This window comes from Chelonia mydas, chromosome 3, assembly GCF_015237465.2.
Source record: "Chelonia mydas isolate rCheMyd1 chromosome 3, rCheMyd1.pri.v2, whole genome shotgun sequence".
Classification (NCBI taxonomy): domain Eukaryota; kingdom Metazoa; phylum Chordata; order Testudines; family Cheloniidae; genus Chelonia; species Chelonia mydas.
In genome coordinates, this window is record NC_057851.1 from 1,674,845 (window position 1) to 1,701,324 (window position 26,480).

Below are 26,480 nucleotides of genomic sequence, written 5' to 3' on the forward strand. Positions count from 1 at the left end.
AGGGAACAGGGGGTTGGTGGGAAGAGCCGAGAGCAGGAGCAGGGAGCCCAGGCCCAGCAGAGCCTGGGTCAGTCTGAGTGGGCACAGGCTGCCCTGAATCCCTTCTCTGTCCCCTCGGCCTAGCTGGGCCCCAGGGGCCTGGACACATTTGGGGCCCAGCCCCCTGTACCTGAACGGCCTGTGTGTGGGCAGAGACGGCTCCTCTCCCCACAGCCACCTTGCCCCTCGTCCTGAGCACCCCACTAAAGCCGACCATGGGCTCCAAGAATGGCACTTGCTGACGAATTACAAACCAACCCTCTGGGGGGTGACGTGGCTCTGGGGGGCGGGGAGCAGCATGGGGCTCAGCTCTGCCCGTCCGAGGTACACATTTCTCAGCACGAGCTCACGAAGAGCCCCCAGCTCCCCAGCCACAATCCTCGGCAGCGTCTGCCCCGGCGCAGCCCACGTGCGCTCACCTCCGCCACCAGCTCCCCGTTCTCAGCGTGCACCCGGGCGATGGCGCCAATGTCCTTGCAGGCGAGGAAGGCTTGGTAGAGCTCGCTGTCCCGCAGCATGTACAGGTCCTTGTAGGTCATGAACATCTGGAAGGAGTTCACCCCCTTCTCCCGCACCAGGCTCTCCATCTCCGACTTCACCTGCCGGGCCACGGGGGGCAGGGTGAAGGACAGGCACGGTCAGGCCGGCCATCTGCCGTGGGGCTGGGCATGCTCCCACAGGACTGGGCCTCATGTGCAGAGCAGAACCCATCCCTCCAGCTGCCCTCTAGCAAGATCAAGTGTGCCACCAGGTTAGGGGGGCCAGACACCAGCCGTGCTCGGCCCCGCACCAGCAGCAAGCAGCTGAAACGGCTGTCACAGGACCTAGGGTGTGCGGGAGAGCCAGTTCCAGGCAGACTGGCACACGGACAAACCAGCCAACTCAGGCCCAATGGCGGCCAGTGCAGCCACTCAAACGGCTGTCACCGGAAGACCTAGGGCAGTGGTTCTCAACCAGGAGTCCGGGGGCCCTAGGGGGCCTTGAGCAGGTTTCAGGGGGGCTTCCAAGCAAGGCCAGCATTAGACTCGCTGGGGTCCAGGGCAGAAAGCTGAAGCCCCAACGCATGGGACTGAAGCCTGAGCAATGCAAGTTCATGGGGCCCCCTGTGGCATGGGGCCCCAGGCAACTGCCCTGCTTGCTACCCCCTAAAGCCGGCCCCGGCTTTTATATGCAAAAAACCAGTTGTTGTGGCCCAGGTGGGCCGTGGAGTTTTTATAGCATGTTGGGGGGGCTCAGAAAGAAAAAAGTTGAGAACCTCTGACGGAGGGCATGTCAGCGTGGGCCCCAGCCAGGGCGGGGGCCATGTCAGCACAGGGCAGCAGGAGCTCTGGGCTTGTGATCGCAAGTGCAGAACCGCTGGGGCCCCGAGCAGCAGCCCAGGGGCCACGCCTGCCCTCCAAGAACCCCATGATCCCATGCTGGGGGAGCTGCAGCAAACCCCATTGGCCAGGGCGACCGCAGCTGGGGCTGGCGTACTGGCGATGCCTGAGAGCAGGGAGAGCGCTGTGCTAGCTGCCCAGGGGCAGACACAGACCAGCTGAGAGCTATGGCTGGAGAAGGTCCTATACAGGAAGGGCCTGGTGCCTGGGGGCAGCCCTGGCATGCAGCTGCTCTGGGGTAGGGGTAAACCAACTGCACCCCAAGCCCAACTCATGCAAAGCTCCATGGGAGCTCCCGCAGCCACACAGCACAAAGGGGCGGACGAAGGGCTGGGAATCTGGGGCTGGAGGGAGCTGGCGAAGGCCAGGCTGCAGCTGTCAGCACCAACATGTGGGCACATGGTTCTACCTCTCGTCCAAGGCTCACTCGGTCACCCCATGCTGGGCATTCCCCGACTCCACTGATGCCAGGAGTGCACGGGGCCTTGGGCCAGCATCCTGCCATCTGTGCTGGGGGGTGTTGGGGCCAGCGGGGTGTGGAGGGCACAGCCCGTGTCCGCCTGAGCAGCCCATGGCTAGCGGGTGAGCGGCTGCTGCTGTGTGGGGTTAGCAGCGGGTACAGACAGCTCAGAGCAGAGCCTGGGGCTGGGGGAGGGGCAGGGGGCTCATACAAAACAACCCAAACAGCAGCTAAGCAGCTGGAGCAGCCTGGCCAGGGCGGCAGGTAGCACGGGCTCCAGCAGCTGTTCTCCTGGCCCCATTTGCTCATACACCTTGGCACGCCCTCCCATGGGGCACCTGGCGAGGGCCTGAGACGCCCAGCCGGCCCCCAGCACACCCTCCCCCAGCGGCACTGGGGGCACTGCAGCCCCCTTGCTGTTAGGCAGGGTCCTGGTGGGGGAGCAGCTCTCCTTGGGGCTGCCAGGGGGGTCGCTCTGGCCCTGGGGCATGTGCCACGGCTCAGGCCTGGGCTGTCCCAGCTCATGGCCACCCCATGAACCAGCCTCAGTCCAAATGCATTGCCCCACCCAGAAGCCACCCCCAGCCCAGCTCTGCAGAGCCAGCACTCACTGCCACAGTGCCCGTCCCGCAGCGGGGATCTCAGTGGGGCACGCACGAGGCAGCTGGGGTCCCATGCCAAGCCAGGAGGAAAGGACTCAGGAGGGCTCAGCCCCTGGGCATGTTTTCAGGGTTCCTGTCCCTGTGAACGGCTGGCCCAGGAGCTGCCAGTGCAATACAGACAGTAACAGGGACGGGAGAGAACCAGCCGCCGAGAGATGGGGGGGGGGGGGGGGGGGGGGCACAGGCATGCGGCACGAGCCCCTGCAGCCTGGCCACTGGCCCCTCACCAGACCGAGTACTGGGGTCCTCGCTCACCTTGGGGGCCCACCAGGTGATGCCCATGTGCAGGGCGTAGTCACAGCAGACCTTGGGGTCGGCCAGGCTCCGGCACTTCTCGTAGGCATCCAGGAGGGAGGTCTCCCTGTCGGGCAGCACGTGGCCGATGACCATGGTCGTCCCTCCAACCAGAGCAGCCTGCGGGGGACAGGAGAGGGGCTCGAGTCATGCTGGTCAGGGCAGCAGGGAGTTTACACTGGGCTGAGCAAAGGGCATCGTCCTGCCCTCGGTGAACCCAGCTGGGCCCCCAGGTTGCAACCCACAGCTCTGTGGGGCTTGTTTGATCACCTGCTCGCCCTGATGCAGACACCGCTCTGGGGAGAGGCTGCGGGAACACGCTCAGACACCCAGCTGATGGGAGGGAAGAAAAAACGAGTTTTCTCTAGGTCCTACAGTAAGTGGCTATGGGTTGCTCTGTCTTGTCCTACGAATCCAGGCACATCTATGGCCCCCAGCACTGCAGTCCCCGAGCATCACCCAGTCGGCAGTGTCTCTCTCCTCACACCCCCTGTGTGCAGGGCAGGGCCTGGACAGGTGGGGATTGAGACCTGCTCTCCCGAGCCCCAGGCTAGTGCCCTACCCAGGGGTGGGTCTGTCTCTGCAAGGCAGCCGGGAGTTCTGGCGAGTCAGCCCAGCGAGGGGCCAGCCTGCTACCCCTGAACTGTTCAGCCAGGCTAGGGCCAAGCACGCTGGAACAGGCCGTGGGCACTGGCTGAAGTCCAGTCAGGATGGGGAACGCTGGCTCCCCCCAGGAGCACGGCCAGGCTGGAAGGAGTCATCTGGCTGGCTCCCTGCACAGCCAGAGGCAGGGGCTGCAAAGATGGCCCCAGAGCAGCTGGACTCTCCCTGGGAGGTTCCTATGCACGCCAGAGTCCAGCCAGCAGTGTGAGGCCCAGCTGGCAGAGGGGGTGGGGAGCAGACATAGCTCAGCGGTCCCAGTCCCCGCCCCCGACCACAGCTGCCCAGCACAGACCCCGGCAGTGCTAAGCTCAATGTCTAGCTGGCAGCCGGTATCAAGCGGAGTGTCCCAGGGGTCGGTCCTGGGGCCGGTTTCGTTCAACATCTTCAGAACTGATCTGGAGGATGGGCTGGATTGCACCCTCAGCCAGTCCGCAGATGACGCTAAGCTGGGGGGAGAGGTAGATACGCGGAGGGTAGGGATAGGGTCCTGTAGCAGCGGGGTCACCCGCTCCGGCCTTAAAGGGCTTACAACAGCCCAGGAGAGGAATGTGGCTGGGAGCAAGCAGTTCCCAGGCTGATTGGGGAAGCAGGCTCAGCTGGCCCGTATCAGAGGGCAGTGGGCCAGGAGCAGACAGAGTCTCCTCTAGCTGTGGAGGGAGATGGGCCTGGCGGCTGGGGAGCGTACCAGAGTACCGGAGGTGGAGCAGGGCTAGGGGAAGGCCAAGGGAGCTGAGGAGCTCCGGCTTGGAAACCCCCCAGGCTGCAGGCCTAGGGTAAGGCCCGATAGGTACTGGGGTTACAGGGGGCAGCCCATGGGTAGGCAGAGACAGCAGGTCCAAACCCCCCTTGCCTGTGATGATTGGCTTATACACTGCAGTCTGCCCCAGTGTGCGGGGGCTCAATGGTGACTGGCAGTGGCCAAAGACTGAGGCGAGGTGGGGATAGTGGGTGGGGGTTCCCCAAGGTGGGGAGACCCGGAGACTGTGGAGGTACTGCCAGGGGGCAGCACCCTGGGTAAAAGGGTCACCAGGGTCCAGGAGGGACAGGGGAGCCAGTGGCAAGCGGGATACCGGCTTGCAGAGGGCACTCCAGAGGCTGGAACGCTAATTCCCTGGACGACCAGCAGAAGGCGCCGCAGGGGTGAGTCGCCGCCCCGTTACAGGTCCAGAGTGACCTAGACAAATTGGAGGATTGGAACAAAAGAAATCTGATGAGGTTCAACAAGGACAAGTCCAGAGTCCTGCACTTAGGATGGAAGAATCCCAGGCACTGCTACGTGCTGGGGACCAACTGGCTAAGCAGCAGTTCTGCAGAAAAGGACCGTGGGATTACAGTGGATGAGAAGCTGGATATGAGTCAACAGTGTGCCCTTGTTGCCAAGAAGCCCAACAGCATATAGGGCTGTATTAGTAGGAACACTGCCAGCAGATGGAGGGAAGTGATTATTCTCTCTATTCGGCACTGGTGAGGTCACACCTGGAGTATTACGTCCAGTTTTGGGCCCCCCACTAAAGAAAGGATGTGGACAAATTGGAAAGAGTCCAGCGGGGGGCAATGAAAATGATTAGGGGACGGGGGCACATGACTTATGAGGAGAGGCTGAGGAAACTGGAGTTATTTCATCTGCAGAAGAGAAGAATGAGGGGGGATTTGATAGCAGCCTTCAGCTACCTGAAAGGGGGTTCCAAAGAGGATGGAGCTCAGCTGTTCTCAGTGGTGGCAGATGACAGAACAAGGAGCAATGGTCTCAAGTTGCAGTGGGGGAGGTCTAGGTGGGATATTAGGAAACACTATTTCACTAGGAGGGTGCTGAAGCACTGGAATGGGTCACCTAGGGAGGTGGTGGAATCTCCTTCCTTTGAGGTTTTTAAGGTCAGGCTTGACAAAGCCCTGGCTGGGATGGTTTAGTTGGGGATTGGTCCTGCTTTGAGCAGAGGGTTGGACTAGATGACCTCTTGGGGTCTCTTCCAACCCTGATCTTCTATGACACACCCACTCCCAGGTGCTAAGAGGCCTGGTAGGCCACAGAACAAGCCTTCTACAGGAACCGGGAGCCCCCCCGGACCTGTCGGCCATGTGCCCCAGCCGGCAGGAGCTCCCGTGCACGGCCCAGGAGATTTGTGCTCCAGCAGCACCGGGGGAGTCACAGGGAGAGGAGGGGGGAGCCCCCGGACAGCTCCCCATCACTGCTCACAGGCAGCACCACGTCTAAGTCCTGAGCAAAACACTCTCAGTGCGCGCACACACACACGCACACTCTCTCATCTCAGCACCCCCAATGCACAAGAACCGAGCCCCCCACCTCCCTGGGTATCCAACACCAGCCCCCACCCCGGGTACTCTGCAGACCCCACGCCAGCAGTGCCCCACCCCAAGCCTCCAGGCATTGCACCACACGTCAGCACCTGAAGGAAGCCCCCCAGCTGCCCTCCAGTTCATGGGCCGGAGCCCTGCCCGGCCAGCTCAGCCTGGCCCAGAGCCACTGGTGCAGCCAGGCCTGGCACTCGGGCGCTGGTGGCTGGCAGGCTGGGGAGGGAGCCCGGAAGAGGCCCTGCCAGCAGCTCCCTCTCCTGACCGGGGCGCTCTGCTGCTGGTCATGGGGCATGCGGGGGTTGGACCAGTCCCTGTAGGGCTTTCAGGTCATGACCAAGTCTGTCACCTCCCCAGGGACGGCAGCTGGGCAGTGCCGGGGCACCAGTGCCAGGTGCTGCTCATGATGCTCCACGGCCGGCTCGAGCTTCAGCTTGCCAATGGACTCGCAGGGCAGCACCCTCCAGAGCAGCCTGCCCAAGCTCTGTCCGGAGGGGACGTGGGCTGGCTCGGGGCCACGGCTCAGGGTAAAGGACACACCCCACTGGGCAGGTGAACATGGAAAGAGCCACCCTGCCCTGCAGCCGGGGCGGGGGAATCTCATCATGCCCCCGCTGGGAGGGAGCAACGAAGGGACCCCTGCTCAGCGGGGGCTGGCAGAACCTCAGCCCTGGCCTCCACCTACCCCCGCCCCACACAGCATCATCACCTGGCTCTTCTCGAAACCCCACCGCGGCCTGGCGAACGTGCCGAGCAGCCCGACTGCGAATGGTGGCGCTACAGGCCAGTCAAGGCTGGGGGTTGCTGAGGGACTTTGGGGCCGACCAAACCAGGGGAAACGGGCAACGCACTGGCAGAGGAAAGCCAGTGCTCATAGACTCATAGATATTAAGGTCAGAAGACACCATTACGATCATCTAGTCTGACCTCCTGCACAATGCAGGCCACAGAATCTCACCCACCCACTCTTGCAAAAAGCCTCTCACCTATGTCTGAGCTATTGAAGTCCTCAAATCATAGTTTAAAGACTTCAAGGCGCAGAGAATCCTCCAGCAAGTGACCCGCGCCCCATGCTGCAGAGGAAGGGGAAAAATCCCCAGGGCCTCTTCCAATCTGCCCTGGAGAAAAATTCCTTCCCCACCCCAAATATGGCGATTAGTTGAACCGTGAGCATGTGGGCAAGATTCACCAGCCAGATACCCAGGAAAGAATTCTCTGTAGTAACTCAGATCCCACCCCATCTAACATCCCATCACAGACCGCTGGGCCTATTTACCATGAATAGTTAAAGATCAATTAATTGCGAAAATCTTGTTATCCCATCATACCATCTCCTCCATAAACTTAACGAGTTTAATCTTGAAGCTGGATAGGTCTTTTGACCCCACTGCTTCCCTTGGAAGGCTATTCCAGAATTTCACTCCTCTGATGGTTAGAAACCTTCGTCTAATTTCAAGTCTAAACTTCCCGATGGCCAGTTTATATCCATTTGTTCTTGTGTCCACATTGGTACTGAGCTTAAATAATTCCTCTCCCTCGCCAGTATTTATCCCTGATATATTTATAGAGAGCAATCAGATCTCCCCTCAACCTTCTTTTGGTTAGGCTAAACAAGCCAAGCTCCTTCAGTCTCCTTTCATAAGACAGGTTTTCCATTCCTCGGATCATCCTAGTAGCCCTTCTCTGTACCTGTTCCAGTTTGAATTCATCCTTCTTAAAATGGGAGACCAGAACTGCACCCAGTATTCCAGGTGAAGTCTCACCAGTGCCTTGTGTAACGGTACTAAAACCTCCTTATCCCTACTGGAAATACCTCGCCTGATGCATCCCAAGACCTCATTAGCTTTTTTCACGGCTATATCACATTGGCGGCTCATAGTCATCCTGTGGTCAACCAATACTCCAAGGTCCTTCTCCTCCTCCGTTACTTCTAATTGATGCGTCCCCAGTTTATAACTAAAATTCTTGTTATTAATCCCTAAATGCATAACCTTACACTTCTCACTATTAAATTTCATCCTATTACTATTACTCCAGTTTACAAGGTCATCCAGATCGTCCTGTATGATATCCCGGTCCTTCTCTAAATTGGCAATACCTCCCAGCTTTGTATCATCCACAAACTTTATGAGCACATTCCTGCTTTTTGTGCCAAGGTCAGTAATAAAAAGATTAAATAAGATTGGTCCCAAAACCGATCCCTGAGGAATTCCACTGGTAACCTCCCTCCAGTCTGACAGTTCACCTTTCAGTATGATCCGCTGTAGTCTCCCTTTTAACCAATTCCTTATCAGTCCTTACCTTTCAATTTTCATATTGATCCCCATCTTTTCCAATTTAACTAATAATTCCCCATGTGGCATCGTATCAAACGCCTTCCTGAAATCTAGGTCAATTAGATCCACTGCGTTTCCTTTGTCTAAAACATCTGTTACTTTCTCGAAGAAGGAGATCAGGTTGGTTTGGCACGATCTACCTTTTGTAAAACCATGTTGTATTTTGTCCCATTTACCATTGACTTCAATGTCCTGAACTACTTTCTCCTTCAAAAATTTTTCCAAGACCTTGCATACTACAGATGTCAAACTAACAGGCCTGTAGCTACCCGGATCACTTTTTTTTCCCTTTCTTAAAAATAGGAACTATGTTCGCAATTCTCTAGTCATACGTATAACCTCTGAGTTTACAGATTCATTAAAACTTCTTGCTAATGGGCTTGCAATTTCATGTGCCAATTCCTTTAATATTCTTGGATGAAAATTATCTGGGCCCCCTGATTTAGTCCCATTAAGCTGTTCGAGTTTCGCTTCTACCTCAGATATGGTAATGTCTACCTCCATATCCTCATTCCCATTTGTCATGCTACCATTATCCCTAAGATCCTCTTTAGCCTTATTGAAGACTGAGGCAAAGTATTTGTTTAGATATTGGGCCATGCCTAGATTATCCTTGACCTCTACTCCATCCTCAGTGTTTAGCGGTCCCACTTCTTTCTTTCTTTCTTTTCTTCTTATTTATATGGCTATAGAACCTTTTACTATTGGTTTTAATTCCCTTTGCAAGGTCCAACTCTACTTGACTTTTAGCCTGTCTCACTTTATCCCTACATGTTCTGGCCTCGGTAAGGTAGCTTTCCATGCTGATCCCTCCCTTCTTCCACTCCTTGTAGGCTTTTTGCTTTTTCTTAATCACCTCTCTGAGATGCTTGCTCATCCAGCTTGGTCTACAACTCCTGCCTATGAATTTTTTCCCCTTTCTTGGGATGTAGGCTTCCGATAGCTTCTGAAGCTTTCACTTGAAGTAATCCCAGGCCTCCTCTGCCTTTAGATCCATAAGTTCTTCAGTCCAATCCACTTCCCTAACTAATTTCCTTAATTTTTGAAAGTCAGCCCTTTTGAAATCAAAAACCCTAGACGCAGATTTATTTTTGTTTATCCTTCCATTCAGTTTGAACTGAATTAGCTCATGATCACTTGAACCCCTACAACCATTTCTTCTATGAGGTCCTCACTACTCACCAAAACCAAATCTAAAATGGCATCCCCTCTAGTCGGTTCATGTAACAAAGTGGGACTGTTCTTAATGTTTCCTCTGAATAGTGTGGGGGTGCCTCAGTTTCCCCTAGGCAGTTCTTAAGTATCTAGGGGGTGGGATAAGGGTGTATGATCCTTGCAGAGCCCTAGAGGGCAGGTGTGTGCCGGGGTCGAGACATAGAGAATGGCCAACACCCTGTTTCCTGGCAACTGATGGCCTGGGCCCTTCCCCCCTGCAAGGTGAGAGCTAAAGGGTTGGAGAACAAAGGAATCAGGTGCCCTCCTGGCCCGGGAAAGGGACAAAGCCCAGAGGAGGAGGGGCTAGAGAGAGTTTCAGTTTGGGGCTGGCTGGGACATGGAGTGAAGGGTAGACGTGGTTGTCTGGCTCACTGCCCCCCAAAATGGACCCAGCTGAGGGGTCCCGTTCTCTGCACCTGCAAGCTCTGTGTTAGACCATGTTCCTGTCGTCTAATAAACCTCTGTTTTACTGGCTGGCTGAGAGTCACGTCTGACTGCGGAGTTGGGGGGCAGGACCCTCTGGCTTCCCCAGGACCCCGCCTGAGCGGACTCGCTGTGGGAAGCGCATGGAGGGGCAGAGTATGCTGAATGCTCCGAGGTCAGACCCAGGAAGGTGGAAGCTGTGTGAGCTGTGTGTCCTGCAGACAGGCTGCTCACAGAAAGGAGACTTCCCCAGAGTCCTGACTGGCTTCCTGGGGAGCAGTTCCAGAGCATCGCCCAGGGACTCCATGACAGTTCAGAAACTACTTGGTGAAGGAATCCATCAGCTATCGCATCTAGGAAAATCTGAGCCCTATTATTATTACTAGCACTCGTCCTCCAGTCTATATCTGGAAAGTTAAAGTCTCCCATGATCACACAGTTTCCACTAGTATTTACTTTATTAAAAACATTAAAGAGGGCTCTATCCATATCCAAATTAGATCCCGGCAGTCTCTAGCACACCCCAAGCACTATCCCGGGAGGGTGGGGGGGGGCCTCTAGCAGTTTTCTTCCCCAATGTGATTTTGCCCAGACGGACTCAGTCTTATCCATTCCATCGCTTCTTATTTCTTTACAGTCTACCTCATCCTTGATAGACAGTGCTACTCCACCACCTTTGCCTTTATTTCAGTCTTTCCTAAACAGCACATACCCTTCAATACCCGTAGTCCAGTCATGACGACTATTCCACCCTGTTTCTGTTCTCCCTAGAATATCTGGTTTCACTTCCTGCACCAGTAGCTCTAGTTCCTCCATTTTGTTACCTAGACTCCTCGCATTGGTGTACAAACATCTTAATTTTTGCTGTTTGGCCTCACTCACATTCTGTACCCGATTAGGCATGGTCATTCTACAGCCAGTATAACCTATTAGACTGGTATCTACACTGCCCTTCCTCCTCCCACAGCTGTATCCTCTCTTACTTCGTTTTCTTTCCTCTCAATGCTAAAATCCGGCGTGGAGATTACCTGGACATCTCCCAACCATCTCCCCCAGATTCCTAGTTTAAAGCTCTTTTAATCAGTTGTGCCAGCCTCCATCCTAGAAGTCTACTTCCTTCCCTACTCAAATGAAGTCCATCCCGAGAGAACTGTCCTCTGACCATGAATGCCTCCCAGTGGCCATACATGCCTAAGCCATCTGTTGATAGTCATAATCTTGTCACACCTCTGTTGCCCTTCTCTAGGAACAGGCAGAATCCCACTGATGATCACCTGAGCCTTGATTTCCTTAAGCGTCTTCCCCAGCCTGGCATAGTCTCCCTTGATATGTTCCAGTGAGAATCTACTGGTATTATTTGTTCCCACATGAAGGACAATCAGTGGATTCTTTCCCGCTCCCTTTAGGATCCTTTTCAACCTCAGGTCCACTTCCCGTATCTTAGCACCTGGAAGACAGCACACCCTTCTATTCTCTGGATCAGCTCTGGTTACAGGCCTGTCTATTCTTCTCAGTAAGGAGTCCCCAATCACGTAGACCTGCCTTTTCCTGGTGACGGTGCAATTCTCCGGTCTATCCCCATTCCCTCTGGCTGCAAGTTTTTTCCATTCCTATTCGCCCTTGTAATCCTCTTCAACCCATCCTGTATCCTCCTGGGGCTCATATTCATATTCAGAGTTATGCCCACCAGAGGGGACCCTGGGAACAGCTCAGCCACCTTCCTGGGTCCCACCTGCCACACGGGGAGGGAGCTGGGCAGCACCAGGGAACCTCGGGCCCTGCATGGTTGCCAGAGCAGCAACCAGGCGCCAGGCAGGGCACGGACTGGGAACAACACTGGAATGGGCCCAAAGCGCTGCCCAGTTCCCACCCCAAGGACCGAAGGACACACAGACACACCATCTGCTCAGAAAGCCAAGGGGCTGCACCCTGCCTCCCCGACGGGGGCTGGGCAGAGCCGCCCATGCCATGTGCGCTCCCCCCAGCCACACCCTGCTGCCAGCCTGTGCCTGAACTACGGCCCCTCACGTTGCAGGGGGTGGGGGGAGCACCAGGGGCCTGGGTGCTCCCTGCCCATCTCCCCCCCCCAGACGGCCCCCGGCAATTTATTCCGCTCACTGCCCTGCAAACTCATGTTGGCCTGCCTGCCAGCTAGTGCTAGACCCCCTGGGTCACCTCACCTCCCCCCGTCCCTCCTTGTGCATCATCCCCTTCCCCCCAACACCATTCCCTCTCCCTCGGCTTCTCTCTGAGCTGACACGTGCCCAGGAGCCCCCTGCAGCCACAGCTGAGCTGTTCCGACAGCCCCTCAGTCTCCCCCAGTGACATCAGAGACCCCTCGTGTCTGCTCCTCCCAGCCCCAGCCCCACACTGCTGGACATGGAGCTCCTCCCCCCACGGACTAACAGCACCACCCCGCCGAGCCAGGTGGGCAGACGCCAGGCTGAACAGACACCAGCTGAGCATGCACAGACAGCCCCAGGGGCCAGGAACAGGGACTACGGGCCCCCCAGCCTTCCCCAAGCCCAACAGGGCTGTGCCTCTCCTCAGCTGTAGCAGGCAGGTGAGCTGAGCACCAAACCCACCTGGCAGGGCAGGCAGCGAGCTCCTGATGGGCCTGCCTGGAAGGCCCACCCTGCCCCGGGGCTTAGCAGAGGGACTGGGGAAATGAGGGGCAGCGCAGAAGCCTGCACTACTACCCAGGCCCTATCCCTTCCTGAGGCCCCCACCCCATGGGAAATGCCCAGGGAGGCAGGGCTAGAACCAAAGTAAGGACCCACATCTGAACTGAGGGGCCCTGGCAGAGCTGGGAGGGACCCAGGACTGGAATAGCAGGTGCCCGTTAGCCCGATGCCCATTAGCTGTGGCGCCCATTAGCCTGATGCCCTGGTGCCTGTTAGCGCTGGCGCTAGTCAGCCTGGCACCCATTAGCCCAATGCCCATTAGCCCATTTCCCTGTTCTCTATTAGCCCAGCACCTTGGCACCTGTTAGCCCCATCCCTGGCACCCAGTGCCCTGGTGCCTGTTTGCTCAAGTGTCCACTAGCCCGAGGCCCGTTAGTCCAATGCCCTGGCAACTGATAGCCATTAGCCCTGGTGCCTGTTGGGCTAACGGGTGTCAGGCTATCACCCTGGTGCTCAGGGGAACAGCACATGGGGGGGACTGTCTGGGGCCTGTCCTGTGGGCACAGCAGGAGGCTTTGCGTGCACGTATGATAGGGCCAGGGGGAGAATCCTGCCCAGCCCATGGGGGTGGCTCCACCCACTCCTCACCCACAGCTCAGCTCCCAAAGGCCTGGCCGTGTCCTTGCCCAGCCCTGCACTAATCCCCAAAGCTCCTCGGCTGATCCTGAGCTGCTTGGCTGGCACTGGCGGGTCTCAGGGAGGCAGCAGGACGAGATCAACCCAGGGCCCCACCCAGCCGAGGGACAGCAGGGGTGGGGGCAGGCAGAACAGCCAGCGGGTCTGAGCTGCAATCCCTCGTCCGCAAGGTCTGCCCAGGGGGCTGGGACTGCTGTGCGTGTGGAAAGGGCCATCTCTCCCATGAGACATGAGCTAAGGCCTGCCCGCTCCTGGGTTGTCGCTCACCCCCGGCAGGCTGTGCCGCCCTGTGCCCCAGGCACGTTCCACCCACGCAGCTCCCCCGCCTTCCTGTGCCCCTCGCCAGGGCCAACAGAATCTGCCGTCCTCCCACTTCCCGTAAGCCAGCGAGCTATGGTGCTGTGCGCTGGGCACCGCTGCTAGGCTCCAGCTCTCCAGCGGCCGCATTTCACTGTAGCACAGGAACCTCGAAGAGCCCAGGCCAGCACCACCTTGTCCTGCCCCCCAGAACTGCTCCCTGCTCGGGCCGTTGAACTGGGCCTGGCAGTCCTGCACCAGCGCATGCTCTCCTTCCCTGGGGCCTGCCCGCCCTCTATTAACGGAGTCCCGCGCTCCTGCAGCTGGCCCTCGGTGATGCGCTGACAGCTCAAGTCACAGGGACCAGCCTGCTTCCCGGGAGGACAAGCCCCAGGGCCAGACCGCAGCTGGTGGAAATCAGCATCGCTCTGCTGACCTCACTGGAGCTACCCCGATTCCAGCAGCTGAGGCTTTGGCACCTGGCTGCCTTCAGTGCCCCCGCCACAGCGGCTAGTCCTGAGCGAGCTGCCTCCCCCCAGCCTAGTCGCCTCCTCCCATTAGCCCATGCTGGGACATCACACAGATGACGTCACCCGTCCCTTAGCAGCAGCCTGTGGCATCGCTAGGATTCCAGGCAGGAGAAGCTGGGCTGGAAGTGCGGGGCGCAGGGGAACAGAAAGCGGGGGGCCCTGACAGCCACCGCCCCTGGCCGAGCCTGGGCCCTCGCTGGGAACTCGGCCTGCGCTGCAGCTGGGAGCCCTGCTCCATTTCAGCACCACAAGGGGCGGAGAGCTCCCCTGGCCGTTCTCCCAGAGCCAGGCTCCCCGCGGGTAAAGCCCAGCGCCGAGTGCCCCAACCACGCTGGGCCAGGCGCTGCCCGCACAGGTCGGGAGAGACCGGCCCAGCGTGCTGCAGGGTGGCACGCGGTCCCGGGCAGCAGCTTGGTCTAGCCGCCTCAGTAGGAACCCGGGGGCCAGGCTGGATTGCCACAGCCACGCTGCAATCAGACCTAGCACCTCCACCGGCCTGTGTGGGAAATGACCCCTGCCGGTGGCCCTGTGGCAGGCCAGGAGAGGGGCTCCAGCCCCCAGGGAGTGAGAGTGCCGGAGCTGGGCGCACAGCCCCACACAGGGGAAGGGGCAGATGGCAGGAGCAGGCAAAGCCGTTCACAGGTTTCCCTGGCTAGTCTGTTACTGATCTGGATTTAAACACACTTACACACACACACACATACCCGTGTGTGTGTGTGTGTAAGGGACGGGACCTCGGCCACACAGCCAGGGAGCGGCGGGGTCCTCATTGGCAGGGACCAGCCCCCCTGATTTGGCAGCAGCTGGCAGGAAAGCCATTCTCCAGGGCATGGGGGGAGTGCTGGATTTAAACCCCACTCAGCGTCTCCTCCAGCTCCTGCAGGCCGAGGTGCTGGTGCTCTCCTGCTGCAGCCATGCCTGCTAAGTCTTTAATCTGGACTAATTTGGGTCTGCTCCTTCTCATCCCATGGAGCCGGCCCAGCGCGAGGAGGGACGAGCCCTGCCTGCGTAATAACAGCTCAGTGTGCTTATTTTAGCTCAGCACGGCCCCGGCGGGGGCTGGGCCCAGGCTAAGGGGAGCTCGGCTCTGCCCACCCATTGGGGGTGGGGGACAGGTTCCCTGCACCTGAGCCACGTCAGAAGTGCTACCGAGGATGAACCCGACGTCCCCCACCCCTCACAGGCACTAGGGCAGGGCTGGGCAAACTTTTTGACCCGAGGGCCACATCTGGGTATGGAAATTGCACGGCGGGCCATGAACGCTCATGAAATTGGGGTTGGAGTGCGGACTCTGGGGTGGGGCCACAAACAAAGAGCTCAGGGTGCGGGAGGGAGCTCCGGGCTAGGGCAGAAAGGGGGGTGAGGGCTCCGGCTGGGGATAAGAGGTTTGGGGTGCAGGAGGGTGCTCCAGGCTGGGATTGAGGGGTTTGGAGGGCAGAGGGGGAGCAGGGCTGGGGCAGGCTCTGGGCGGCGCTTACCTCAAGCAGCTCCTGTAAGCAGCAGCTTGTCCCTTCTCCGGCTCCTATGCATAGGGGCAGGTAGGGGGCTCTGCTACGTGCTGCCCCATCTGCCACCCCTGCAGCTCCCATAGGCTGCAGTTCCTGGCCAATGGGATCTGTGGGGGCAGTGCTTGGGGCAGGGGGAAGCGTGTGGAGTGGAGGCCCCAGGCTGCCCCTATGTGTAGGAGCAGGGGGGGACATGCCGCTGCTTCTGGGAGCCACGTGGAAAGCCCCCAATCCTTCTCCCTGGCTGGAGCAAAGCAATCCCCAGACCCTACTCCCCAGCGGGAGCTTGGGGGCCAGATTAAAATGGCTGGCAGGCTAGATGCGGCCCATAGTTTGCCCACCCTTGCTTTAGGGGGTGGGGCCTGCTGCCCCCACCCCTGCCCAGCTAGCCCCCGGCTGCCTCAGCTCTGCAACCGCAGGGGGTGCTGCTCAGGGCAGAGGGGCACTGGCAGGGCTGGAAGAACAGGGGGTTATGGATCAGGCTTGAGAGACAGCAGCACAGCATGGGGGGGCAGGCCTGGACCTGCATTAGGGCTGCAGGCAAAGGCAGGCCCTGCGCACAGGCCCCTTTAGGACAGGCCACTGAGCCGGGCGCAGGTCATTACAGCTGGGGCTGCGGGCGTCTCGGCAGCACTCCCACCAGCCCTGCATGAATTGCCTGCACCTGAAAGCCACGTTACCATGAGCCTGGACCCGCCCCCTGCCTGAGCAGAGCACAAGCCGCAGGGCTGGGGCCTGGGGAAAGGGGCCGCGGGCTGAGCTGGGAGATCCCAGCGAGCAGCTGCACGGGGGCTAATGGCTACGTGTCGTAGCAGCCGGCAGAGGGCAGGCTCCCTGCTCTGGGGCAGACACAGCCCAGGCCAGCTGCTGGGCAGGTTCCCGCCCCCCTCGCTGAGGATCTGCAGCGCGGAGCCTGCGACTCACACTCATTGTGTTGAGCACAAAGCAGCCGGGCCCCAGATGCACGGTTACCATGGCAACAGGCTGGGCTCCTCCAAGGGGCTGGTGCAGACAGACGGCAGCGGGCGGAGGCCCCGGCTGATCCGAGGGGACCCCTTCTCTGGGTCCCTCCCCCAGCAGCAGCCTGGCCAGCACAAAGGGCAGCAGGGGCGGCGGGTCCAGGGGATGGGCGCAAACCCTCCATCCTGCCCCGCCCAACAGCGGTACCGAGCCAGCCCCGTCCCCGCTCTGCTCACACAGCAGGAGAGGACGCACCCCGGCGCTCCAGGCCCGAGCTCCCCGCCGGAGCCGGGGCAGGGAGGTGTGTGTAGCCGGGTGGCAGCCGCCCCAGGAGAGCCTGGGAGCTCTTTGTTGCTCCAGCCTCCAAGGGCTCGAGGCAGCTGCCTGCATTCAGCTGCCCAGCAAGCCGGGGGAGCGCCCCACGGGGAGATGGGCGGCAGGACGGGCCGAGGAGGAACAGAGCCAAGCCAGCCGTGGGTCGGCGCCAGTAACGCTGCAGGCATGACACACACCGCCCAGCAGCCGGACAAAGAGGGAGCTTTGCTCTGCACAAATGGCGGGTGCAGCAGCCCCAGTGCAGGGAGGGGCAGGGCCTCTGGCCCCCACCTCTGCCCACCCGCAGGGCGCACTAGATGGGCGCCAGGCTAGGCAACCCCCTACTGAGCCTTTCCCCCTGGAGCCGGGTTCAGCAATAACAGCAGCAGGGCCTGGGCGAGCGAGCGGTTACCCCACTCGTCAGCAGCCCACGCTTCCACTGGCACTGCCCCCAGCTCAAGGGGCAGCAGCAGAGCTGGGGTGCGAGGGACACCAGGCTGTGAGCAGGGGTGCAGGGCCAGCCGAGGGCTAGACTAGCCAGGTGGCATCAGCAGAGGGCAGGGTGTGAGAGTGACTCGGGCTGCAGCCCCTCCCTTCCCATTACGCACCAGCCACCAGGTCCCTGCGGCCCAGGCAGGCTGCACAGTAAGGCCAGCCCCAGCCCCCTCCATGGAACCAGAGCCCGGGTCACAAACAGGGCAGCGCCCCCAGGGTCGGTTCTGCTGAGCTCCGAGCTGCCAGCTGAATGAAGCTGGGAGGCGGGAGCCAGCCGCCCACTGCAGGCAGACGGGAGCAGCCAGTGCAAGCGAGAGCAGAAGAAGGGGAGCCGAGGGCACACTGGGGCCTCCCCCCCCCCGGGGGGGGGTGTGTTGTTTTCCAGGCTGCGTCTGCAGCTCCCTGGGCAGCAAAACCACCAGGGGCTCCCTGTGCCCAGCCCCCCGCGGCTGCAGCCCTTGCTTTGCTGCCAGAGGCGCTTAGTTCCTGGGCACAGGTTGAGCGGGCAGCAGCAGGTCCATCACAGCGGGTGCTGGCACTTGGGCACTGGGCTCTGCGCCCCCCAGCACCGGCTGCCTGGAGCCGGGTCTGGGACAACAGGATGCTCTCGGGAAGGGCGTCAGAGCAGAGCGGGGCAGGAGGAGGCAGATGCTGCCCGGCTAACAGGCTGCGCCAGCTCCTGCCCCGCCCCTTCCGGGGACACCAAGTGCACGCTGGCACTAGCCGAGCGAACAAGGGGCTAGCAGCTCTGGCCCCAGGCCCAGCAGAGTCCCACCTCCTCCCCCCCAGCACCAGCTCTGCAAAGAGGGCAGACACCGCACCAGCCCCACCGCCTCCCACCTCAGCAGCTCCCCACCCCTTCCTGCACCCACTGCTGCTCCCTGAGGGAGACCCACCAGGCAGCCCCAGCTGGAGGAGCCTGCATGGAGCCCTGCTGAGCCCAACCCTCCTCGCCAGGAGCCACCGCAGCCCCAGCCAAGCAGAGATGGCTCCGCAGCCGCGGGCAGAGAGCACTGGCGAGGACAGGCAGCTCGCGGAGCAGAGTTCCTGCCCCATTCAGCAGCCCTGCGTGGGGAGAAGAGCTGGGGCCAGGCCCGTTCCTGCCCTTCGCACACGCAGTCACCAGGCGAGCCAGCACAACTGGGTGCTTACGGACCTGACAAGTGCCGCCCAGAAGTACCATGCTGAGGCTTTAGAGTCAGTGCCTCCTTGAGATGAAGGGGGCAGTTCACATGGGGCTGCCGCAGGCTCCAGGCAGATTTTACACGTCATTAACCATCCCAGCTGGTGGCGTGGGTAGCTACCGGTGTGGTGCTTTGCTTTTGTTCGATGATGATAACAGTCGGCTGGGTGCGTGTTTTCTGTGTGTGCTGCCCCGGCTCTGCACAGATCGCTGACACAGCAGACCCCGAGAGAACCCCCAAAAACCACAGACTTTAGTAAGCTACGAAGGAACCCGAGCCAGGTTTATTGTCAAACGAAGCACAGTGATAGTTCCCTATAGACTCTACCGGACATACTACGAATTTGTTCTCCCTGGCAATGGACACAGCTCGGTCAGGGGCGGGACTCTCCACTGCCCCCTAGGCTGGACAAAGATGTGCGCCCCCGGACCTACTTTTATACCGTTGCAGGACAGATTACTCATCATAGTTCAAACGAATCTCTCCAACACGTTGTCCTTTTGCCAGTTCCTCGTTATGTCTCTGTTCGGATGCTGTCGTGGCGCAAGTTCCTCTCATTAGCCCTTATGTGCGTGCGCACGTGCTTCTAATAACCTTTTCTTGCCAGCTTCTGTGAGTGGGACCTGCCTCTGGCTCACAGCCCAGCTTTGCTGAACACTGCCTGGAAGTACTTTGGTTCAGGCTTCAGACTGGGCCTCTGATACAAGAGTTTATGTTTCAGGGCCTCCTCTTACCACAACGGGCCCGGGCTCCTTCGCAGCCCACAGCTCTGGAATTAAAGCCTGAATTCTGCTGTGGGGTGGGTGCAGGTAACACGTAATCTAACGGACAGGGAGAGGCAGGGGCGTACCTTAGCTAGGCCAGACTGGGCCCGTGGCTGGGCATTTGACCCCACTGGGATAGGAGAGTCTTCACTTCCCCTTCTTGGTGCTTGTGGGGTGTGGCTGTTACACATCCCCAGAGGTGACTGCATTGTAGGGGGGTAATATTCTTTAGCTACCTCCGAGGGAGGAGGCAAGGCTGGTGAGACTGTGGCACTGTTACTACCGGTCCCCAAGGTGCCTGGATGGAGACATCCTACAAACCAGAGAGCAGTTTCCCCTGCCTAGTATCCTGGAAATGCCCAAAATCGAGGGGTGAACTCCAGCTCCCCCCACTCTGGGGCTGTGGTCCTGGCTGCGAGGGAGGCCTTGGGCCGGAGCAGTACAGCAGGTTGGGCAGCTCTACCTTCGTGCTCCCCACCAGCGTGCGCAGGGCTGGGCAGGCAGAGCCCGGCAACCGAGCTCCTTCCCAGTGCCCACCAATTTTCCAATTCCAGCCGCAGCCAGAGCCAAGCCAAGGTTATCGCAGCGCGGAGGCAGCAAGACAGCTGTGCATGTCAAATAAATCAGCCGCCCTGCAACAGGAGAGCAGCCGGCACCCTTCAGCTGCGGGGAGAGAGACCAGCCACGCAGCTGGAGGGCTCCAGGGAGCCACGCAGACCTCTTCCGTTCGCAGTGCTGAGCTGTTATGAACCTGTAGGGTGAGCCGCAGAACTGGAGCCCTCCCGGCTGGACCTGCTGGGGAGCAGCTGGGACCCCAGCCCAGAGACAGCCTGACTCTGCAGACACACTGCCCCTCCAGCCCCGCTGCCGAGACGTCAGGCACGTCTCTCCTCCTGCTGCTGCTGAGCTCCCACGGGCCAGTGGCTGCCAGCCAAGGCAGAACTCCCAGCTCACCATGCCGGCCAGGAGAACAGGCAGGCGGCACAGCAGAGGGAGGGGCAGGGCCAGCGTGATGGCTTCCCCGGAGCATGCTGGGTTCTGAAACTGCACGGTCTGCCCACAGTGTCCCTGCGAGGCGGCAGGCCAGTGTCCAACAGTGGCAGGACCCTTCCAATGAGTCCTAGTCACCGGCTTGGAGCCAACCCCCTGGAGACCAGCAGGCAGGGAGCCTGGAAGCAGCACAGCCGCCGTTCCCAGGGCACATCCAGACCTGCCCTTCCCACCACAGGCTGCTCGGGCACTGCCTTCCCGCAGGGGAGCGGGGCTGGGGTGTGCTGGGGGGAGATGTCCAGTGGCAGGCCCACGAAGCCCACGCAGGGAGCGGCACTGGCACCGTGGCTGTCCTGCCCTCCGAGCCGAGTCCATGCACGGCCAGCAAAAGGAGGATTTCTAGGTCCCGCTACGGGAGAGGCTAATCCGCTGAGAACAGCTTCCTATCTCTGCAGAACTAACTGGGCATTTCAGTTACACCAGGCCAAGGAGCCAGCGCTGCTGCCCTGACGAGTCAGGCAGCCAGGCCCTGCCCAGATGGTCCATGGCGCAAGGACACCCCCCCATTCCACCTTCAGCTCCCGCCCACAGGAGGCGCCCTCGGAGCACTGGTGGTGGAGGGCGCGAGTTACAGACTGCACACACGGCGGAGGCAGGCAGCAAGCTTCCATTAAAGGAATTCAGCCGGGTAGCCACCAGACGGGAACCATGAGCCCCAGGGACGGCAGATCCCAATGGGAATACCGCGCCTGGACCAACACAGACAGCACTGGGCACAGCCATCTCCCCTACCAGGGGGCCCTCACCACCACAGCGCCAGAAAATCAGACACGGCAAAGAGCCTCACAGGCGGGGTCATGCAGCAGAGAAGCCCAGCACTGCTCTGCAGTTCCACTCGGGAAACTCCACTCCCTCCGGTCTGGCTGCTACGCGCCAGGCTGCCTGTGGCAGATTTCCAGCTCGGGGCACTCTCCCAGGGGCACTGCCGGGCTCACCCAGGCCACTACATACTGGAATGGAGGAAGCTCACTGGGGCTGTGACAGGCCAAGGGCCCTGGGAGGTGACACAGCAAGATCCAGCATACAGAGAGGCCCGGAGTTTGGAAATTCCCAAGGCTGCGCTGCATCGCACATGGCATGAGCCACGACTCGCGAGACAGGCCAACTGTCCCGAGCTGCACTCCTCATTATAACACCCAGTGTCCCTCTCATTTTTCCCACCCATGTGCGCAATGAATTTTGTTCTGTGCACCAATATGGAAGCGATGTATGACACATCACCTCCAAATTGGTGCACAGAACAAACTTCATGTGGCAGGGGTGGGGCCGAGGGGTTTGGAGCGTGGGAGAGGGCTCAGGGCTGGGGCAGAGGGTGGGGTGCAGGGGGGTGCAGGCTCTGGGGTGGGGCCAGGAAAGAGGGGTTTGGGGCGCAGGCTGCCCCGGGGCTACTGTGGGAGAGGCCTACCCCCAACTCTCTCCCCCTGCAGCAGCACCTGGGCTGGGGCGGGGGAGAGGTGCCTCTCCTCCCAGCTGCAGCAGGTCAGGGCTGGGTCGGGGCCAGGAGCGGGGCATTTCTCCTCACCGCAGCCTGCGCGGCGCTTAATAGGCTGCTGCACGGCCACAAAGCTTAGAGGGAACTTAGGTGACACCTCTCCCAAGGGACACACATGCTGGCTGCAGGCACATTGGGCATGGACACAGACACCTCGCCTCCTTCAGACAGCGGCCGGCGTGGGTTCCCAAGGAGCGACAGCAGGAGACAGCAGCTCCTGGGGTGCTCAGACATGCTGCAAAGGTCAGCGGAGCTGCTCTGGTGACTAATGAACTGTCGCTGTGCGTTCCAGCTGCGAGGCCTGCAATGCAGTGGCTTGGCGCCAGGAATACCAGCCAGGGCACTCTGCAGTCCACCAACACGCACCCCGCCCGGGGCAATTGAAGATACCCGCGGCTCAGCTGAAGCACGGATGACGCGGCGGTCACCTTGTTGCAGATACACTGCTCTGGGGTGTCCGATCCAGCGGGACAGGCAGCCATTTCAGGGGCCAACCACACATGCCCCTCCTGGCCACCAGCCAGCCTGTCCCAGAGGATGGAGGAGCCCCCATCGCTGTCACGGGGCAGGAGGAGCTCTGGGATGGCCAGATAGAAGCCCGGAGTGGCAGCTTTGGGCTTCTTACGCAGCCCTTGCCCTGCTGGTTCCCAAGGGCCTGGGCCCTGCAGAGGAAGCAGCTGGAGCCAGCCCGGAGAAGCTCCCTGTGGACTCCAAGGATTCCTCACAGTTGGTTCCAGGACACCCCACCCACCGCTGCATTTCTATAGTCGTTAGCTCGAGAAGGGGCCACTTGTGCCCACAACGGGCACAGGAATTGGCAGCATTGCCAGGGGCTGTTGGTAGCTCTATGGCCCCTTCTTATAGCCACTGTGGGAAGACAGGACACTGGGCTAGATGGACCTTTGGTCTGACCCAGCCTGGCCGTTCATATGTTCTTATCCAGCTGTCCAGGAACTGCTAAGTCCCATCTTCAGAGCCTGCTCCTTCCTTGCCCCTGTGACTCGGCGAGAATAACAGTGTCCCGCCCCCGAGAGACGGGCTGCATGGCAGGAGTGATCAGGCCAGTTGGGCTGGGCCAGGTATGCCAGGCGAATGTGCACTGCTTGGGACATGCCCATGTGAGAGAGAAACGTGCACCCCCTTCCCTAGTCCAGAGCGTGACATGTCCCTTGGGCTGAGCCGTGTGCTGAGCTGAGGACGGGGGGATCCATGGTGCCGAGAAGTGCAGGTCCCCAGTTCCCATGCTCTAGTCAAATGCAGCTTTAAGCCAGATGCCATAACACAGCGCCACGGGCAGGCACCCACTCGGGCACACTCCCTCCCCCTCCCCGCTCAAGAGCGAGGAAGAGCGGGGGGCTGGAGTGGGCACGGCACGTCCCCATAGCAGGGCGCATCCACTCGGGGCCAGCGCAAGAGACGCGATTCTCCCGCAGCGTCGCGCTTTGGTACAAGGTGCTTGATGAGGTCCCAGTGCGACTGCAGGGGTCCTGGGCCCAGAACACACAGGCGCCGACTTTCCAATGTGCCAAGGGGTGCTCCAGGCCTCGCCCCCACCCCGCCTCTTCCTGGCCCCACCGTGCTCTCACTCCTCCCACCTCAGCACCTCCTGCACGCCCTGTCACGGCGGGTGGGAGCTGCGGGGAGGGAGGGGGAGGTGCTGATCGGGGGGCTGGCAAGCAGGCAGGCAAGAGGCACTTGGGGGGAGGGGAGAGCTGATGGGGGGCTGCTGGTGGGTGCTCAGCACCCACCATTTTTCCCCTGTGGATGCTCCAGCCCCAGAGCACCCACGGAGTCAGCGCCAATGCCCAGACAGCTCTTTGCAGTCGGCCCTGTCAGACCGGCTCTGCTCCCCCCTGCCGGGGCGGAACTCGGGAAGGAAGCCTGGCCACGAAGCCACATGAGCCGAGCTTGCTCTCACCTCCCGGCTGGGGGTAGGAACAGGCCACTGGAGCAAATGCCTGCAGGGCTGAGGAGCAGCTGCCACCCCCAAGCACACATGAGGAGGCAGGCCCGGGAAAGCAGGGCAGGGGAGCCTAGTGCTCAGGCCCAGCAGCCTGGACCTTCCCCGGTGCGGCCAAAAGGGACCCCACAGCAAACCAGACTGCAGGCTTCCACGCAGCAAGCACAAGCTCCACCCACTGGTACGGATGGGTCTGGAGGGTGCAGGCTCAGAGGGCCCATCACTGCCTCCAGACACTCCCCCGGCAGGGATGCAGGGTTTCATTTAGAGCCAGGTACAGTGGCACCATGGCTGCTCTTTGCAGAGTGTGGGTAATCACACACACAGAACTGGGTCGGGCTAGTGATTATCCAGGATGGGGACAGAGCGAGCAGCTGCACAGAGCCCTATGCCGAGCACATAGGTACACCTCAAGGTAAGAACATAAGAACAGCCCTACTGGGTCAGACCAAAGGTCCATCTAACCCAGTGTCCTGTCTTCCGACAGTGGCCAGTGCCAGGTGCCCCAGAGAGAATGAACAGAACAGGGAATCATCAAGTGATCCATCCCGTCGCTCGTTCCCAGCTTCTGGCAAACAGAGGCTAGGGATACCATCCCTGCCCATCCTGGCTAACAGCCATTGATGGACCTATCCTCCATGAACTTATCCAGTTCTTTTTTGAACCGAGTTATGGTCCTGGCCTTCACAACATCCCCTGGCAAGGAGTTCCACGGGTTGACTGTGCGTTGTGTGAAGAAATACTGCCTTCTGTTTGTTTTCAGCCGGCTGCCTATTAATTTCAGTGGGTGACCTCTTGTTCTTGGGTTATGAGAAGTAGTAAACAACACTTCCTTATCTACTTTCTCCACACCAGTCATGATTTTATAGACCTCAATCATATCCCCCCTTAGTCATCTCTTTTCCAAGCTGAAAAGTCCCAGTCTTATTAATCTCTCCTCATACGGAAGCCATTCCAGACCCCCAATCATTTTTGTTGCTCTTTTCTGAACCTTTTCCAATTCCAATATATCGTTTTTGAGATGGGGCGACCACATCTGCACGCAGTAATTCAAGATGTGGGCATCCCTGGCTTTATATAAAGGCAACATGATATTTTCTGTCCTATTATCTATCCCTTTCTTAAAGATTCCCAGCATTCTGTTCGCTTTTTTGACTGCCACTGCACAGTGAGTGGATGTTTTCAGAGAACTATCCACAGTGACTCCAAGATCTCTTTCTTGAGTGATAACAGCTAATTTAGACCCCATTGAAGTGTGGATGCTGCCCAGCAAGGTAAGAATTGCTATCCCATAGGGCTCTGCCCACCCCAGGAGAAGTTACTCATAGCAATACTCCCACCTTACTAACTGCTTCACTGAGCCCTCCCTCCTCCCAGCTAGTCTAAGGAGCCTCCATCTGACCGGCAGCGACTCCGAGAGGCTGGGGGTTGGGGCAGAGAATCAGCTGAACCCGAGCTCTCAGCAAGACGCTGTGGCCAAAAGTGCATATGCGACCTGGGGAAGTAGGGACAGTGAGGTTATTTTACCTCTATTTGGCACTCGTGCGACCACTGCTGGGATCCTGGGTCCAGCTCTGGTGCCCACCATTCAAGAAGGATGTTGATAAATTGGCGAGGGGTCCGAGAAGAGCCACGAGAATGATTAAAGGATTAGAAAACCTGCCTTGTAGTGATAAGCTAAAATGATTGAGCTCGGAGTCTAACAAGGGTTCGGGGGGACTTGGTCACAGTCTATAAGAACCTGCAGGGGGAACAAATGTTTAGTAATTGGCTCGTCCAGCTGACAGAAGAAGGGCTAACACGAGCCAAGGCCTGGCAGCTGAAGCCAGACAGATCCAGACTGGCAATAAGGAGTAAGTTATTAACAGGGAGAGGAACTAACCAGTGGAACAATTTCCCAAGGGCCATGGTGGATTCCCCATCATTGACAGTGTTTCAGTCAAGCCCAGATGTTTTTCCAGATCTCCTCTGGATCCGTCAGGAAACCCTCTGGGCAGTGTTATCCAGGGGGTCGGACAGGGTGAGCATCATGATCTATAAATCACCTGAGCCGGAGCTAAGCTGGTGCCTTGAATGAAAGGACTTTCACCCTGACACGCTCCCCCCCGCCCCCCCAGCAGCAGCACATGGGGACCAGGTCAGGTTCCTCACGCCACCTGCCCAGGGAGGAGGGCATGCGCCAGGATCGCTCTCCAGCAGCATCACTAACCCACCGGGCCGCAGGTACCTTGGTGCCATGGTAGAAGTCGTCCACGCAGGTGGCATTCATGAAGGTCTGGTGGAAGTGAGTGCTGGTGTCGATGCCGCCCGGGATCACCAGCTTCCCGGTGGCGTCGATCACCTTGGCCCCTCCCGGGATCATGAGCTCCCGGCCCACTTGCTGGATGATGCCGTTCTCAATGTAGACGTCGGCCTCCAGGGTGCAGTCGTCATTCACCACCTTCCCCCCCTTGATGAGGATCCGCATCGTGGCCGAGTTGGCAAGCATGGCTCTGAAAGGGGAGAGAAGCAACGGGTTAGGGTCAGCCATCCAACGGCCCCTGCAGGCCCCCTGCCATGCCACTGCCTGCCTGGCACCAGTAGAGCTAGGAGGGAGCCGGGAGCCCCATTTCCCTGCCCTGCAGCACCTACAGGAGCCCCCACCCCAGCCTTGCCAGACCCAGACCTTCCATCCCCAGCAGCCAGCGAGATGGCCGGCACTCAGGTGAGACCTGGTCACTGCAAGGAAGGACAACTAACCGCCTAGCCTAGAAGGGGTCTACCTCCCACCCACAGCCGCGGCAGCTGGAGGAACAGCTAGAGACACCTAGGGGTGCTGGAAGGAGCC

The 26,480-nt window shown here is 59.6% G+C and overlaps 1 protein-coding gene across 4 annotated transcripts in view; it reads right to left on the minus strand.

The window, feature by feature from the left end:
• Nucleotides 1-26,480, minus strand: part of DPYSL5 (dihydropyrimidinase like 5) — a 101,000-nt gene that overhangs the window by 43,196 nt on the left and 31,324 nt on the right. For all 4 annotated transcript variants that reach the window (XM_043541978.1, XM_043541977.1, XM_037893674.2 and 1 more), the window contains 3 exons: nt 25,881-26,145; nt 2,796-2,954; nt 459-638 (listed from right to left, as the gene is read on the minus strand). In XM_043541978.1, coding sequence (XP_043397913.1) covers nt 459-638; nt 2,796-2,954; nt 25,881-26,141 — 600 coding nt within the window. In that variant the 5' untranslated portion in view covers nt 26,142-26,145. Of the gene's footprint in view, nt 1-458; nt 639-2,795; nt 2,955-25,880; nt 26,146-26,480 lie in introns of those variants that run through there.